The sequence below is a fragment of the Eufriesea mexicana genome, unplaced genomic scaffold (genome assembly GCF_001483705.2).
Source record: "Eufriesea mexicana isolate 0111107269 unplaced genomic scaffold, ASM148370v2 scaffold944, whole genome shotgun sequence".
Taxonomy (NCBI): Eukaryota; Metazoa; Arthropoda; class Insecta; order Hymenoptera; family Apidae; genus Eufriesea; species Eufriesea mexicana.
The window spans coordinates 383293-399898 of record NW_016909080.1 but is presented as its reverse complement, the minus strand read 5'-3'; the positions used below and the strand labels follow the sequence as shown (position 1 = coordinate 399898).

Here is a 16606-nt window from a genome sequence, read left to right as displayed (position 1 = left end):
TGAAAGAAATTTCGCGATTTGTCTAGAATCGTTACGGACAGCCGTAACGCAATGGATCGATTAACAAGAGCTTTTTGAAGGAATTATTTAACTGCAATTATTTTAACGTCGGGTTAAAAGCATCCCCGATATTCGCGGATTCGCCGGCTTTTACGATATAATGGCTTTGTAAACCGGGCCCTCTTATCAGACGAAATAAATTCCCGGACGCTTTTGTGCCATCCGACCGGTTTTTATTATCTCTTTTTAATAAACACGAAATGCGTTTTTCATCGAACACGAAAACGCGTGCAGCCCACTGACAATCGATTTTCCCGAGCAGTGTACCGCAGATTTCCGTGCTAACGTGTACCCTCTTTAGATCTCTCGAATTGCATTATTTGCCCTCTCTCTTTCTCTCTCTCTCTTTCCACACTCACCCCCTTTCACTCGAGATATTTGCAAAAGCATCGGCGAACAAAAATACCCTCGGTTCAGCCGACCTATGTATCTTCATTTACAGTACGATTAACTTGCGAATCCGAGTCTTTGTTCCCGCCATTTTGCGGGAAAATTTGTAGAAAATTATTTCGCACAGCGAATATCCCGTTGCGATGCAGAGGTAGAATTTGAACGGACGATGCAATTATCAGGAATTTTTCTCGATTATTTCGAACCAGAGTACCTGGCTATGAATTAATATAATTGCTGAATGCGAAGAAGCGCAGAGTCCTTTGACAACAACGCAACGTTCAGCCATAGGTCAATATAAATGAACTATGCAGACACTTCGCTCACTGTCTATGTAGCACTCCAAGTATGCATAATTCACCGAATTGGCTCTAGACGAGGGAGCATCTAGTCGAGTTTCGAGCATTCTTGTACCATTTGCCGTTCAAAATCATCCTCGGAGATACATCTGCGCTTGTAGAAGTTCGAAGATGACTGACATTGGCACTCTCGTGTTCGCGAGGCTTCGTTTTGACACAGTTCCATCACTTTTCGCTCCTCCAACATGCTCGACAGAGACTGACCATACTTTCTCACGTGTCTCGAGCTGCTTCGTTCAAACGGTGAATATTTGAGAATATTTTTATGTTTTATGATCACGTGTCACGTACGGTGTTAGTTGCGAGGTGTTTAACATAACACTCAGTACGTAAGTGTTTGCACGCGCGAAGCTTTGTCTGTCTTCGATCACTTTTATATTTCAGCACGTTGTTTGACAGGCTATCATTTTTCGTCGTGTCTTAGGCTTCGCTCGTACAATGAACGTACTTGAATATTCTCGTGTCGTACTATACGATAGAATTACATATCGCATGTGTAGAAGATGACAAACACCCTTACGTAGATGCTTATACACGTACACGAAGATCCTTCAGGTACAGTCTGTTTACCTCTCGCTACTTGAACACATCGTCTGACGTACTTGAACTATTTTATTTAAAATCAGTGACTCTCGACCTGTAGTACGGCGAACATTCTCGGATGGTACACGAGTCGAGCCAAATTACGTGGAATTTAAAAATCACGTACAGTCGGGTATACAATGAGTAGGTGAAGTTGATTACATATCGCTGATATCGGAAAAAGAATGATATTTGGTATTATTTCAAAGATCTCTGTTTAATACGAATTTTTCCATTTAACTGTTCGTGCTCGTGCGTGTAACGTAGTTCGATCACTGCTCGAAGGACTCGGCATAGTCGAGGAAACAATATTTTGAAATATTTTCGCGAACGCGTGGCACGGTATTTCAGGGACCAGTTCGTGTCTCGCATGTTTGCGTGCAACATTGACGATCGTTGGTCCGTGTTTGCTGTCGGAAGAAGAACCACTCTTCTCGCACGAAACGGTCGAAACCGACGATTAGCTCGAGTTCAAGGCAGCTCCTGCGCGGACAAGTGGCTGCCATTATCAGAATTGCAGCCGCTGCATTAGGTAAGAGATCCAGCCTGTACACATTCTCATCGGGATAATGCACCGTTAAGTGGATGCTCCGTACGTGTTACGATTTGTACCCTATCAATCTTGATCCTGCGCGGTCGCGCGCGCCAACCTGCACCAACACACGTACACAATCGAGACACGTGCGCGCTCGATCCGCGGGCATAGAAACGCATTAACACCCGCATACGTAACACGTGCCACCAGGCAGACGCATAACGGCCACGTACGCGTAAGTGTCCAGGAACACTTAAGACGTACGAGCACATATGGACGCAGCTACATACACGTATGCATAAGTGAGTTTCGTGCAGGAATCGCTTCCACCATGTGTACAGATACGCGAAGTGACACCTCGAGTACTCGTGCTCCTCTACTGGCATGATTCGTTAATCCGTTGCAATGACTTCGGTGGGCTTGTTAGGTATAATAAATAGCCTTCCGCGAAGTGGCTAAGGTTAAGTCCTTTTTCAGGTCTCTTTTAATTCGAGCAGACCTTGGTTCTATTCTTTAACCTATGAGTTATTTCTCTTATCTTCTATATTCTTATTGCTAACGCCTTTGCCTACAATATCGTTTTAGACTCGTGGTAAGGAAATCGGGTCGAACACGAGTATCACGTGCGAGAGACGTGGTCCAACGTATTTATCAGGAGTCAGGCATGTTATTAATTTTCGTCCATGTCTTTCTGTTTCAGTTGCGTGTTATTCTTCGTGGCGTTCGGACGAAATGGCTCGACGCGTGACCGACCCTGCTGTTGATTATGGTACGTACCAACGAAACTTAAATACCAAGGCAACTGATTTAGGGAAGTTTAAAGGGGTTTTGGGAAAAGGCAAATTTAACGAGCGTACTTCTTTCGCGAGTAGTCTAGATAGAGATAGAGAGTAAATAGACGTTGAGGCACGTGGTAATTCAGTGGCAAGGACATGTAATTCTAGGCGTCTTCTGTTGTTATAGTTATTATCAGTGGACACTTTCGGCTTATCCAAGTTTAATCTCGGTATTTCGTGTCTCGATATTCAGGTTTTGCGACGCGGAATGAACGGCGTTCTTCGAACAAGCCTCCGCGAACAAGTCGGAGTATTTAAAACCGCATTTCGGATTCACCGGTACCAACCGTTATTTGTCTTTCATTACGCGGCAAGTTCGATGAATTTTTCCAGGGATCAGGCGTCGAAGCCGAGAACGTTTGCGCCGAGGTTTATAAAATCGAGAATACCGCGTTAAAAAGGGAATAAAAAGTAGAAAGAGAACGACGATCCAGGAAGCGTAGATTTCGACTGCGAGGGATTATCGCGTGGTAGAATTGGTAGAACAGTCTGGCCAATACCGGGGAAGCTGAGAATAATATAAAAGCGAAATTTTCGCTGCGAGGAGGATAAAATTTAGCGGGAAATTTTAATAAAGTTTCGTAGAATCGTTTCTCTCTCTACTTTGTGGGATTAGGGGCTTCTTGCGAAATAATTAACTCGGTCAGTACAGTATTTATAACTCATCTATGCGACTTCGTAACGAATTTAATATTTTTCCTCTTCTTGATGTTATAACGCGACCATTAGGTACCAAAAGCGTAAGGAAAATTTACTTCGCTCACAGGGAAATATTTAGACTGACGTAAAGGATTGACAGAAACTGTTCTTTGACTTTTCAGTTAATTACCTCCAACGTGATTAAATAAATAAATAAACAAAGAGTAGAGTGACCATGTTAGGAGGTTCAGAATATTACAAAATCGACGTTTTTCCATTGTCGAAGCTTACAGAAGTAATTATGAACGGTCGAGGGAATAGTCTTCTGGTTGCTAGACAGCAGTACTTTCTTTGACCCCGTTCCCGCGTCCCCGTGAAAATATTTGCTCAATTACGGTGCACGGCAACTTACGAGAGAAAATAAACAGGACGCCGGTAATTTTCACCGGAAGAGTAATGTGTAAATTTTAATATCCGCTACAGTAATTTCAGTTTCGTACGAGTCACTGCGTAGTTTCGCGCAAGTGAGAAACGGAACGATTTTATTTCCACCTACGAGTCGTATTGTTCGTGCCCTGTTGGAGCACCGTGCACCAGGTCTACCGCGAACGCGACAATACAAGAAATCGCGATTGGATACAAATATCGTCCTATTCCAATAATTATCGTTCCAATTACGCAGCTCGTCTTTTCTCCAAAAAATACAATCCCAAGTCGTTAGCAAATTTATTAATTTCCCTCCTTCCAGAAAGATTATCGCCATCCCTTATTCGGACGGTGTATCTAGGCTCGCTTAGGTATAGACCTCTCGATATTTTCATTCTTCGAAGCTTTTGTGCTACCAGAAAGAAGGTATTTAATTACATCGTTGAGGTCATCGCGATTTTCGTCTTCTTTCTTCTTTTCCAAACTTTTCCAAATTTTAAGGGGATGTTTAAAAATTGTCACATAGGGTATGACATGTCCTAGGGATCGTGTTCCGAATATTCGACAGAGATTTCCAATGACAGAGGATGGTCGAATTGCACGTCGAGCTTAGCACGGTTTGGAAAAACCACGAAGCAGATTATCCGCGTGGTTCGAGGGCTGTCCGTGTTCCAAGTTGAAAAACGTTCCAAACTACGGCCAATTCCGTGGTCGGTCATTCACCAAAACGTACCACGATAGTCGGACAGCGCGCTGGTATTGTTCGCGGCCGGACTAATTGTAAACCAACAGACAAAACTGGGAATAAAGAGAAAAGTGGAAAACGAGGAAGGAGGGCGGAAAAAAGAAGACAAAAGGGGCGGGTGGAGGTAAAAGGATTATCAAAGCTCGGTAAACCAGCAAAGTGTGTATACACTGGCCCCGGGAAAATTTCGTATGACGCGGCGGACGCAAACAAATCCTCGTCGGGCCGCTCTAAATAAACACCGAACGAGAAAGCTGCAGCCAGTTTCGAGCACAGTTCGGTTACGCGGCACGCGCGTTTTTTAAACTCAAAGTCAAATAGTTTGAGGATGGCGGGAGAACGCCTCCGCGCCGCGATATCGCTGCTTAACGATTCTCTTTGCAGACAGGGAACTTGGCGATCAAACGACTCCCACGACCCTCTTCCGCCCCGTCCAACCCTCCGACGCAGTTTCGAGTGTAATTTGTCGAAATTACAGTTTGCCCTCTCCGTCCTGCCTGATTCCGGGGAATCAAGAGCGCGTCGGGTATTGATCACCGACCAACCCCCGTCTCATCCCCTTTTTTCCAACTTTTTTCCCACTTTTTCCCGACTTTTTTTCGACGCTGTTTGCGTAATCGCTCTGCGTTCTATGCGTTTTTCGTGATACCCTTGGTCGACGCCATTAATCTGCCGCGCCACCGGTGCTTTCGACTTTTCGTATACCGCATTTCGGGAATAATTCTTCCACGCGTGACCTTTTTATCCTAACCTTTCACGCAATTCGCTTTCGGTATCGTACTTCCAGTTCTTCTTTCACCCGGCTATCATCTCGAGTCGTGAATTTTTTATCCCCTCGAGAAGGAAGCTCGGCGAGAGTTTAGATTAGAACGAAAATGTCCCGTGGTTCCCGTGGAACCCTAAACCCGATGCTTATGAAAATCGATGCTCTGTTCGGTCGAATGAACACCCGTAGATCGCAGGTAATTTTATTCAAGGGAAAACTAGCTACGTAATTGGACAATAAGTTGTCATTGCACGTCCGCTCGCGAGTTACGAAGACGAGATTATTACACGTCGAACATCGTTGAAACTCTGATTAAAGTTAGAACATCTCCAGATGAACTAATAATCTCCCTTAAATATTCAAAGCCCGCCCCGATTGGATATTAGAATTAGAGCAGGGAAACTCCGTTCCGTTATATTTGGAATTACAATTGAACGAGTGTAACGCTGTGAAGCAAAGGAAAAAGGAGAAACGCGTTATTTCCATATAGGTATCGTACATTCTTTATTAAATAATTCACAACGCAATATCGAGTTAATGGAAATTGTCAGTTCTTTCCACGCAATTCTATTTGTATCTCCTCCAAGGTCTTCCCCTCGGTCTCCGGCACGTATCGATAAATCAGCAGCCATATAAGGAAAGTAATCACGGTAAACATCGATATGGGCATATACGTTCCGTACGATTCTTGCAGTACCTACGAATAAGGCGTGACAATTACTCGATCGTGCTCCAATCTATTACGATATTACGCGCGACGTCGATTATCCCCGTTAATAACGGAGATGCGAATTCGGGTCGTCCTGGAAATATATTTTCCGAGTCCTCCTTCGTTTACGCGTTTCACCGAGATTTGAAAATATTCGGCTCGTGGACGGGTGTGTTCATCGAACACCTCTGGTTCGATTTTCCACCGTTTCGTCGAAAATTCTTGACAGTATAACGTTTCATTGCGAATAGAATCGAATTGCTATTTATTATCGCGAATCGTTATATAATCGTGAAACCTCGAAAAAGTGTAAATAAAGAGGATTAATATTTAGTTTACACTCGACGCTCTATATACAATGAAATAATAAAAAAGCATTTCCCTAATCAAAATAAAAAACCAGAGATAACGTTTCGTTTATATTCCACGATCTATCATAATAAAAACATACTTCCAGCGTGGAAATAAAAGGTAAATAAAGAAAATGTTAAATTTTCCCAACTTTGCGCTGCAAGGGTGGTCCACGTAACGCGTCCAGCTCGAATAACTTCCAAAATAACGCGACCATCTTTTTTATATTAGCGTTTATGCTATAGAGAACTGCATTGCATAGTATATGCATTTTTCTTTTTTTACCCAACGATAAATAATTTCGTAATAGCGTGGTGCAAGACACGCGACCCGTGTATAAAAATGTAACGCGAGTTGCGTGGATCACCCCGAGCAATGAAGCCAATTCTCACGCAATTATCGCGAAAATCACAGCTTCGTTGAACCCGGTACAATTCCACGGCGACCCAAAGACCGAAAATCGACGCGCGGTTCCCGCGAACGACGCTCGGTCGCAAACCCACCTGATAGAATTTCACCACAGTGGTGGTGGTGATGGCGTAATAGAGGGAGCAGAATATAGCCGCGGGTACTTTGACGTCTATGTGAAAGATCTCGCCCACGTAGGCGAGTGGCACGGGGTTGAGCGCGAGCCCGTAGCCTAGCACATAAATCACCAGGAACACGCTAGGCATCCATCGCAGCTTGGAGACGTCGTGGCCGCTGGACAGTAGCCCAAAGAAGATCGCCATCGACGTGAGAGACAGGATGCAGACCGGCGTGGAGATGAGCAACAGCAATCTCTTGCCGGCCAGCCTCACCAGCAACACGCACACGCTGCCAGCCAGCACCAGCGCGCATCCGGTCATCACGATGCTCACGTTCGTCGAGACCTCGAAGCCAGCCTCCTCGAATATGAACGACTGATAAGCGAGCATTGGTGCCGCCCCGGTTAAGGTCAACGCGCTCAGAACGATCACCGCGATACCGAAAGCACGACGATTCTCGCGTCTGCTGAACATCTCCTTCAGCGATCTCGCGAACGTCCTGTCGGAGTTGAGGTCTTCCGTCGCCACGATCCGTTTGATCTCCTCGAGTTCCTCCACGACGTCGTCCTTCCCTAATGCCCACTTTAATGTCCTCTCCGCGGACGTTAGCTTGTTCTTCTTCGTGAGGAACACCGAGCTCTCCGGCAGCCACACGAACGTCACGAGGAATATTACGGGGATCGTGACGGCGATCATGGACATGGTGAAACGAGACACCCATAAGCCGATCGCGTAGGCTAGCATCATGCCCGTGTTTAGTAGCACCGCCATCAGGGTACCTGGACCACAACTTTGTCTCCTTATCTTTTCGATCACTCGAGAAACGTTTCGTTGCTCGCGATGAAGCGTTTCAGGTTTGTAAGATTGGGTTAGGCTACGTGACCGTCCTACGCGCCAGGGTTAGTTTTAATCGTCGAGAGAAAATTAGCACTGTGTCGGTGAGACGGGTAATTACACGGGGTTGGTGAAGGAATTTTGTACGGGTTGACTCGAGTAACACGGTATACCTATTAAACGTAGCTTTTTTAATCGTCCTTCAGGGCATTATCTTTTTGCCGTTCCGTTAACAACAGGTAGGTAAGCACTCAGTGGATAGTGTTCGTATAACGCGAGTATTGTGTTATAATTAGAGCGTTATAACGCGGGACCAATTAACCGTGTTATTCGAACATCGCCTGTACTTGTCCCCTAAAATTTTACGCACAGAGTTCTTCATTCTCGCTGCAAGTAGGTTACGGAACCTGATAGCGATGCACTAGAGGGGAAAAATGTGGGAGAGGAGAGAATGTAATTAAATAGAAGATACGAGTAACTAAAAATGAAGAAAAAGGAAGGAAAATGATAATAGGCAATGAAAGGTATGAGGCTAAAATAATAAAAAGCGAGGAGTAAGATAAAATAAGTAGAGTAAAAAATGAAAATAGATACTACCTAATGGACCACGAGTCCTTTTGCTGCTAACTTCCCCCAAATACATAGGCATCACTGCGTACGTTATTCCACAGCCAATGCCGGCCAGTATTCTACCCACGTAAAGCTGCGTAATGGTGGCTGCCAAGCCGATCAAAATCCAGCTGGCGATCTTTGGTATCGTGGCGAACAGCAACGTTCCTTTGCGACCGATCCTGTCCATCAAAAGAAACGGCACGATCGAGCCGAGTCCAACCCCAACGTACATCAAATTCACTACGCAGGCCACTTCGTCGCTGGACACCTTCAAAGGGTCGTCCTGCTCGAACTTGGGTATAATGGGAGTGCTCCATCCCTCGTTCAATCCGCTGTCGATGATCAGAAGGTTGCCTGCGCGACGATGAATAATTTCGAATGCTCAATCCCTGCTCTACCCACCGATTTCACGTCCCACGGTCTACCTTGTCGGTTCGATTTTGATAAAGCGTTACTTACACACTATCCCGATAAATATCTGTCGCAGTATGCCGAGCTCCATGGTTGTCATCGAGACTTTCTTCACGTTTTATACTCGCACGGTTCGAAGACTGAAGGATGAGGCAGCTGTTGGGGTGGATACACGCGAGTGCACGGGGGAGTCTGTTTCATTGGTTTGCGTGGTAAGTGTGCTGTGGAATGCATGCGAGAAACTCGTTTAATTCGAGAATTAATGTACCTCGTTGTTACTGTAAACATTGAAACATCGCGCATAATCGAGAGCTTCTAACTGACTATATTCGCTTTAAAGAGACTTGGACACTGTCGTGATCACTTCTCAAAGTAAGTACCTTGATCTTCGGGTAGATCGGTATTTGAAAACTATCCGAAGTAATTACACATGGAGGTTAAAGTAAGTTTCTAAAAATTAGTTTTGCCTTGGACTCTCTAGGCGGAATTGCTCCTGCGACTTCGAGAGTCCTCGAAGTCCTCGTCCAGCCAAAAAATCTCAAGTCCGTTCAAACAGTGGAACTACTTTGTCTACGATTTCTTCAAGAAGTTCTCGACGTCGGCGATTTCAACGATGGCGACAGTATTCGTCCCGAAGTCATACCCAAACATTCGATCCGCACCGGTCAGGCCCAGCTGTAGGAGAAAAAACATTCGTCGATGGCGCAACGCGGTGAGCCATCGTAAACAGGCAGTACGTGTCGGAACGACGATTCCGGTTTAGCCTGGCACGGAGATACCGGAAATAAAGCCAACTAAGATACTAACAGGATTCCGTGATACGTATCCCGTAGACGGGGCCGCAGCAAGAGACATGGAAACGGCTTTACACGCTTGTCCTGCCCGCTTCGAGCTAGTTGCCTTCGCTTTGTAACCTTCGATCCTCTGTTACGAGTCGACGCTTTATGGCCGACGTGTCATTAAGACAATGGTAACGCGGCTCGCACCCTAAACCCTTCAGGATTGCGATTTATCACCGCTGCTCCTTAGGCTTCCGAGCTTATTTACTCGGTTTACCGTCCCTTCGTGTGCTCCTATCGTGTTGACGCGATTAATTATTTTAATAAGGGAGCGACTTCTGGCCGGAGAAAAACTCAGTGAGATTTGTTTGAGGAAACTATCGAGATTAATTTGGAAATTTGTTACACGTGATCGGTGAGTAACTTGTCAAGTATAGCGTTGATAGAAGTAGTGTAAAGCGATGTAAAGTAGATGGTATACGAGGATATTAATACAAATCGAATATAGTTATTTCCAGACGAAGGTCTTTTGCGTTACCATCTAATGACTTCACATGCATCTGCGTAATCCACGGAACATGAGGTCATACGTGATAGTAATATCGTTATCATATTCCCACGTACCGTCTCGGGATGTTTAACACAGATGCGTTGACACTTGTCGGAATTTATGCTCACCTCGACGACCAGATGTAACCCGAAGATCGCTTTATTACGCGTTTACGAGTTTGGATGACTTGGATGTAACTGCGCTGTGTTTAAACTCGTCTCGAAAAGCCGTTGTCGCGCCGTGCAACAAAAGCACGCGAAGACGAGCTCCGCACCTAAAGCTCACCCAGAGGTAACATTCTTGCACGCAACGCGATCGTTGGGTATGTACCACTTTGCGTTAACGTATCCTCGCGCACTGTGCATCGACCGTGATTATCGTGGAATAGTCCTCGCGTTGTCGAAAAAAATATGCCATCGTTGTACGTGTACATCGCGAGCACTTCTCGTCGTGTAATTTTTTAATTTTTCACTCGACAAGCTGGCTCCTGTTTGCCACGAAATTCATCGAAAATTCGCGTAAAATTCATGTAAAATTCGTTTACGTTCCGACGCTGCGCGCGTTTCGAAACTCGGTTACATCGCGTACCGAGGCTTTATGGTTGACGTTACGGTACGTCTCTTATTAAGGGATGGAAGCATAAATGACTCGAGTCCTTTAACACAGATTTACCGGCCTTCACCGGTATACGCGTACGTATGTCGTGATCAATTTACCCTCGTTCCTTAGCCGTCACACACGAGCAACGGCACTTTCCAATTTTGCGAAACCAAGGTTAATAGAGGAAGCAACATTTTCTCTCGTCTTCGTCATTCGAGATTCACTAATAGATCGTGGAAATATTCGTATTTATCCTTTGTATCCTTCATAATTACAAACGTCTCGCGCCTCTGACTGGAACGTAGTTGTCAGAACAACGTTGTTCCATCTATTATCGTCCAGAGTTCGAAACAGGTTTCATTATTCAGAGTCGTATCGATCAGGTTCGTCGGAATGTTATGACGCGAATTCCTATTAATAATCCGCGTTTTGCGCCGTTTTTGGAGAGCGAGTTATTCAGCTGTTTCTTAATTTATCGAAGGTCTCCCACTTTTTACGCGGTCGAGGTAAGAATTCGAACTTCCTTCTCGCGGATCCGCACTTCTTTCCGCGTTCAAACTTCCTCCTTCTGTCGTTTTAAATATTAAATAACTGGCACACTCGGATCCCTACCTCTTAAATTCGCGCAGCACATAGACTTTCTCTCCTCTTTCTCCATCGCGATTTTTACCGCAAATTTTTCGTCGCGACTCGCGTATTTATTCATCCCGCGAGATTTCAACGGGTCATATCGAATTTAGGTGTTACTTATTAGGTGAATTTCGAATATCAAGAATCGCGGGAAACTATCGTCGTAGATCCCGGATTTAATTATTACGTAAAGCACCGAGCGTGTTCTCTGCCTTATAAAGACAACACTCTCGATTTTCTACGCTTTTCTAGCATGAGTCATTAACTAGCCCATTTATCGACGACTCTTCCTCGCTAGTTACACGCTATTATCACGTAAAGTCGGCAAAAATGGCATTCGATAACCTACGCAAATAGCTCTTGACATACCGGTAATCTATTAAATAACTCGCTCTTAACTCGCTCGCTACGTTATTTTAATCAGCGTCACATTGGTTGTCGTCGCTTCTGTAAATAAGCGTGGAATAAAATGTCCCGAGCGTCCAATTATCCAGTCGCCTTAATTCGTCTTGATTACGCTATCAACCCCCATTCTTGTCAATCAATAGCCCCATCCATTTTCCATTATCTCCATTTTTACACATTACACGCGACACGTTATTATATCTCATACTCGCGTCACAGCCATGATATTCTGTTCCATATTGTAAGCGTATTTAGCTATCGTCGCCTCGTCTTGGCAACCTGTATCTTCGATCTGTTCATTTATCACGTCTCTGTGTCGATAGAGTACTTCGTCGTTGATTATTCTATTATCGCGTCCGTTATTATAACCATTATAATATATAATATATAATTTATAAGCGAATTCCGTCCATCGTCGCGCAATTGAATCGTAATTATGATAGTACGATATGGTCGAGCGTCAGTAAGTTAGCGGTAAATTTCCATGGCGAATTTTCGATGCGATCCTACTCTGTTTACCGGAAGGAACAGCCTTCGTCTCTCAGCGGATCTCGATCCTCTTTTTCTCCCTGCTAGATCTACCGCGATGAACGCGTAGAGAGATCGAAAGTCGGTCAGTAGTGAAGGCAATCGTGTTTCGGGAATGGAGATGGAAGAGTCGTCGGAAATGTGGGTACAAGAGGACCTGAAATGTCGACTGGAGAGTGAGATGGAATTTCTAATGTACCTTCGATGTATTAAATTTATGGGAGTCTCTGGAATAAATGTCCATGTTTATAAACGAATCGTGCGAATTAAATGGCGGCCGATGCTTGTAGCTGCTGGGTTTGGAAATGGGGATACCGTTAGTCATAGCTCGACGCCTTTTCTATTATGTAGAATCGTAAAAAGGAATGTACAATCGGCGTTAAGCGAGTTCAAGGCTTTAAGATCTTGGTCGGTGGCGCTACTCGATGTTTTAATTTATGACCCTCCTATACCCGACCCTTCTCCGGGTTATATATACCTCTTCCAGGTGCTTTCCGTTTTTATCCAGATTTTTCACTCTCATTTTCAGCTACGATGAATCGGTAAGAAGTCTCGTTGACGCGTCGATAATTTTTCTTTTCCCTCTTCTCGGCGTTCAATTTTTGTCGATTTTTTCTACGAACAAACGATGAAGAGAAATCGGAAATCAAGATTTATCGAGTTTTACATCTCATTCGCAAGAGCGTGAAAAAAAAATGTCTAATTATGAAAATGAACGCGCCAACGAGTCATCGTTACGCAATTGTAATAGAAGCTTATGCATGTAATTGCACCTGTTCGTAATGCGAATAATGCAACCTCCGTCGTTGTATAATAACAAATCAGCGACAATGCGAGTTTAAATAAGTTGTTAGGATGATATTCTTCAGAAATCATGTTTCAGTATCTATCCTCCGTTGTTATATAAACCGTGGTTAGGAGAATACGAGAAATTAACTACGCGCGAGTATTCAGTGTTCTCTAAGTATACTTTTTCTGCAAATCCATGTAAAGACGATACAAAGAAGAATCTCTGGGTCGTCCGTCTTCCTTATCGAATAACTCGAAACCCATAACTGTCTCGAAGTCACGGTAATTGCATAACAGTACCTCGGGACCTGTCGTAAATTCAAATTCGAGTTGCAACCGATAGACCAAACAACGCTCTCTTCCATAACGACCATGCGCGATATTCTTTCCATTTTACCTTCGATCTCAATGCCCAACTACGCTCATAAGCGTAAATATTCCGCGTTATCGTCGCCATTTTGCGAAACGGCCTATCCTCCTTTTCTTCCCGCCATTGCGAACCTCCGTTGCTCCCGCGCGCTGCAAAAATGCAATTCCGAAAGATTGTATTTTCCCCGGCGAAGTATCGCCACCGACTCGGCTCGGCCATGTAATTTACGACGCTGTTTTTCCAACGGCGAATATTTAGCTTACGAAAGAAAATCCTGCGCGGACGAGTGCGTGAGTTATTATACGGAGTTATCTGGCGTTCTTCGCGCGGCAGAAGTAGCACGGGTCCCGATTAATAAATCGCGCCACCGGAAACGAAGTTAAGCCCGAACCACGCAGACGCGTCCCCGTGTTTTCGTCCCGGAGTAATTTCCATTCGACCGTCTCACTTCGCGGCTCCGAGCTTTTCCTTTCGTTTTTCTCCCCTGATGAACGCCGCTGGTCGAAGCCACGAATCGCGCCATTTCCATGAATTTACACCACGCGTTTCGCGGATGAGATATGACCCGACTATACGATGTCGAAGGAATAATTCGAATAATTATCTGACTTTTCGAAACCAAATTTCGGATGCAACTAGGAAGAAGGATTAATCGTGAAATTATAAGAAACTAGCAGCTCCAGATATAATCATAGAGCTTTGTCTAACTAGAATGAATTTGCTTGCAGGAATTGTGGCGCGGCATCATTCTCACCCTCGCCACTAAATGGATTCCAGGTTTAAGGAGGTTCGAGGATATTCTCGCAAGTCTTCGGTAAGCCTTCCGTTTTCTATGTATGGAATTTCTAAACCTTTCAATAGTATCCCGGTCTAGGGTAAGGGCCTACTAGGTAGCTTTGCTCATGAGTCTAGCAGCAGGCCCAGGAGAAAACGCGTTCCTTCCTTTTCCTTTCGTCCCTTTTAGCACCACCGCAAACTGGAGGATACCTGCCGACCAAACCGGACTCAGCAACTATGGGGGAGGACCCCCATAGAATTATTCGGTAACGTAAGAAAATAACCAACAGCCGTCACCGTCCAATCAGCTCCCTTTGGCTGCTGACAAACGGTTCGTGACAACTCGTGCTTGCCTAAACTCTCGATCGTTGCATAAACGATCGAGGGTGAAGAACACAGGAAAGGCAAAGCTCCTGCGTGTGAGGAGTCGTCAGAATAGCTTTTAAAAGGCACTCGAGCAGTTAAGCAGAAACCAGAGTGTGAAATACAGTTTCTGACCCGTATTCCTTCATGTCACCCTTATCGCACCCTTTGCAGTAACAAAATATCGAATGTAAGTGTTTATTTAGGGGTCGAATAATTCGGGAAGTTAGAGTAGATACCTCGAAACGAGATTTTTGGCGTAAGAAATCGGATGAATGTGGATAAATGTGGATGAATGTTGTAAAAAGAAATACCGGAGGAAGCTGCTCGCTCGTGATACGTATTGGTTAACAAGTGCGGCAAGAAACTTGGTCGATTTATTTAAAATATCAGGTTGTATTTTCCAAACGTTCATGTAAGCCGTTTCCTCGTGCATCGAACCTACGGCGCATCTTGTTACCGAGGCAAACTTTCCGCAGTCGTTGAACGAAGCGGATACACGGGGAAATTTGATGCGCCACGTGAGCCTTAAATTGGATTCGTTATTCGTTGATTCGTTACACGGATTTTCGCCAGGTTCGCCGCGCATAAGAGCGCGGTTTCCGTTCCGGAAAACGTGCACACGCTCCTCGTAACATCCACGACGATTCCCATATTAGCCGGATGTCGCGTTCGTGCCGCGAGAAATTCTTCCCTCGCGTACAGTCGACGAATTTTCACCCCAGTGATTCACGAGTTCGTGTAAACAAAGTCCACGCGAGTTATTAATTACACTGTCCAACAAATTTCAACTCGTTCTCTAATCTGTAATATCCATTAGATGCTTCTTGTGCAGTTTACTTTCTAGAATACGTATCCGTAATTGAAATTGCTCCATCACCCTCGGTTTTCGAAAATTCCCAGTTTCGATTAAAGCGCACGATTTTTGAAGTAACATGGAGTATTGGATAAAAAGTAAGAAAGTTAGGAGGTTCATTATTGTCTCTTAAGTTAGGTGAGAGTATCCCGAGTTTATTGATGTTCATAGTTAAAATTATTCGAGGTTTCGAATAGCTATAATTGGTTACCGAAATTTAAAAAGAAGCCTCTCTTGTAAATTTTCGATGTTTCAGTTAAACATTTGACGATTTTTGGGGCTGCGAGAAGGAAGTGAATGGAATTCTTGGCAATGACGTCATTCAAATACAGTTATAGTTCATAAAAATGTATAAATAATCCAATTTGTTATTAATAGCAAATTGTTCATAGCGTAAATTTATAATACAAGAAAAGAATTAATTCATTGGTTATTACTTGAACAATATCATACTGATGTTTAAATGTACCTACAATTTGCAAAAGTGCAAAAATTATTACACTTATTTCTAATAACAAATTGGTCACAACGTAAATTTATAATATAAGTGGAAAAATTACTAAATTATAAGTTATTACTAGTATATATATATATAACATATTTGCGTGAAAATATATCTATAATTACCAAAAAGTTAATAAATTGCTACATTTATTGTTAATGACAAATATTTTGTAACGTATGTTAACGATAAAAGTAGAAAAAGTTAATAAATTGTTAGCTACTACTGCAACAAACAGCGTATTTGTATTAAAATGTATTCGTAACTTAGATTATAGGCTATTACTAGTATATACAACGTATTTGCGTGAAAATGTGTCTATAATTACCAAAAAGTTAATAAATTGCTACATTTATTGTTAATGACAAATATTTTGTAACGTATGTTAACGATAAAAGTAGAAAAAGTTAATAAATTGTTAGCTACTACTGCAACAAACAGCGTATTTGTATTAAAATGTATTCGTAACTTAGATTATAGGCTATTACTAGTATATACAACGTATTTGCGTGAAAATGTGTCTATAATTACCAAAAAGTTAATAAATTGCTACATTTATTGTTAATGACAAATATTTTGTAACGTATGTTAACGATAAAAGTAGAAAAAGTTAATAAATTGTTAGCTACTACTGCAACAAACAGCGTATTTGTATTAAAATGTATTCGTAACTTA

The 16606-nt window shown here is 43.5% G+C and overlaps 2 protein-coding genes across 2 annotated transcripts in view; both read right to left on the bottom strand.

Moving 5' to 3' along the window:
* GluRIB (Glutamate receptor IB) overlaps positions 1-16606 on the bottom strand; it is a 138677-nt gene that overhangs the window by 58831 nt on the left and 63240 nt on the right. The window lies entirely within an intron of this gene.
* The window catches only part of LOC108547142 (facilitated trehalose transporter Tret1), a 19832-nt gene continuing 9111 nt past the window's right edge, over positions 5886-16606 (bottom strand). Inside the window, exons 2-5 of the mRNA XM_017899532.1 lie at positions 8831-9003; positions 8357-8725; positions 6902-7704; positions 5886-6035 (exon numbers count right to left, since the gene is read on the bottom strand). Of these exons, the coding sequence (XP_017755021.1) occupies positions 5886-6035; positions 6902-7704; positions 8357-8725; positions 8831-8882 (1374 nt within the window). The 5' untranslated portion in view covers positions 8883-9003. The remainder of the gene's footprint in view (positions 6036-6901; positions 7705-8356; positions 8726-8830; positions 9004-16606) is intronic.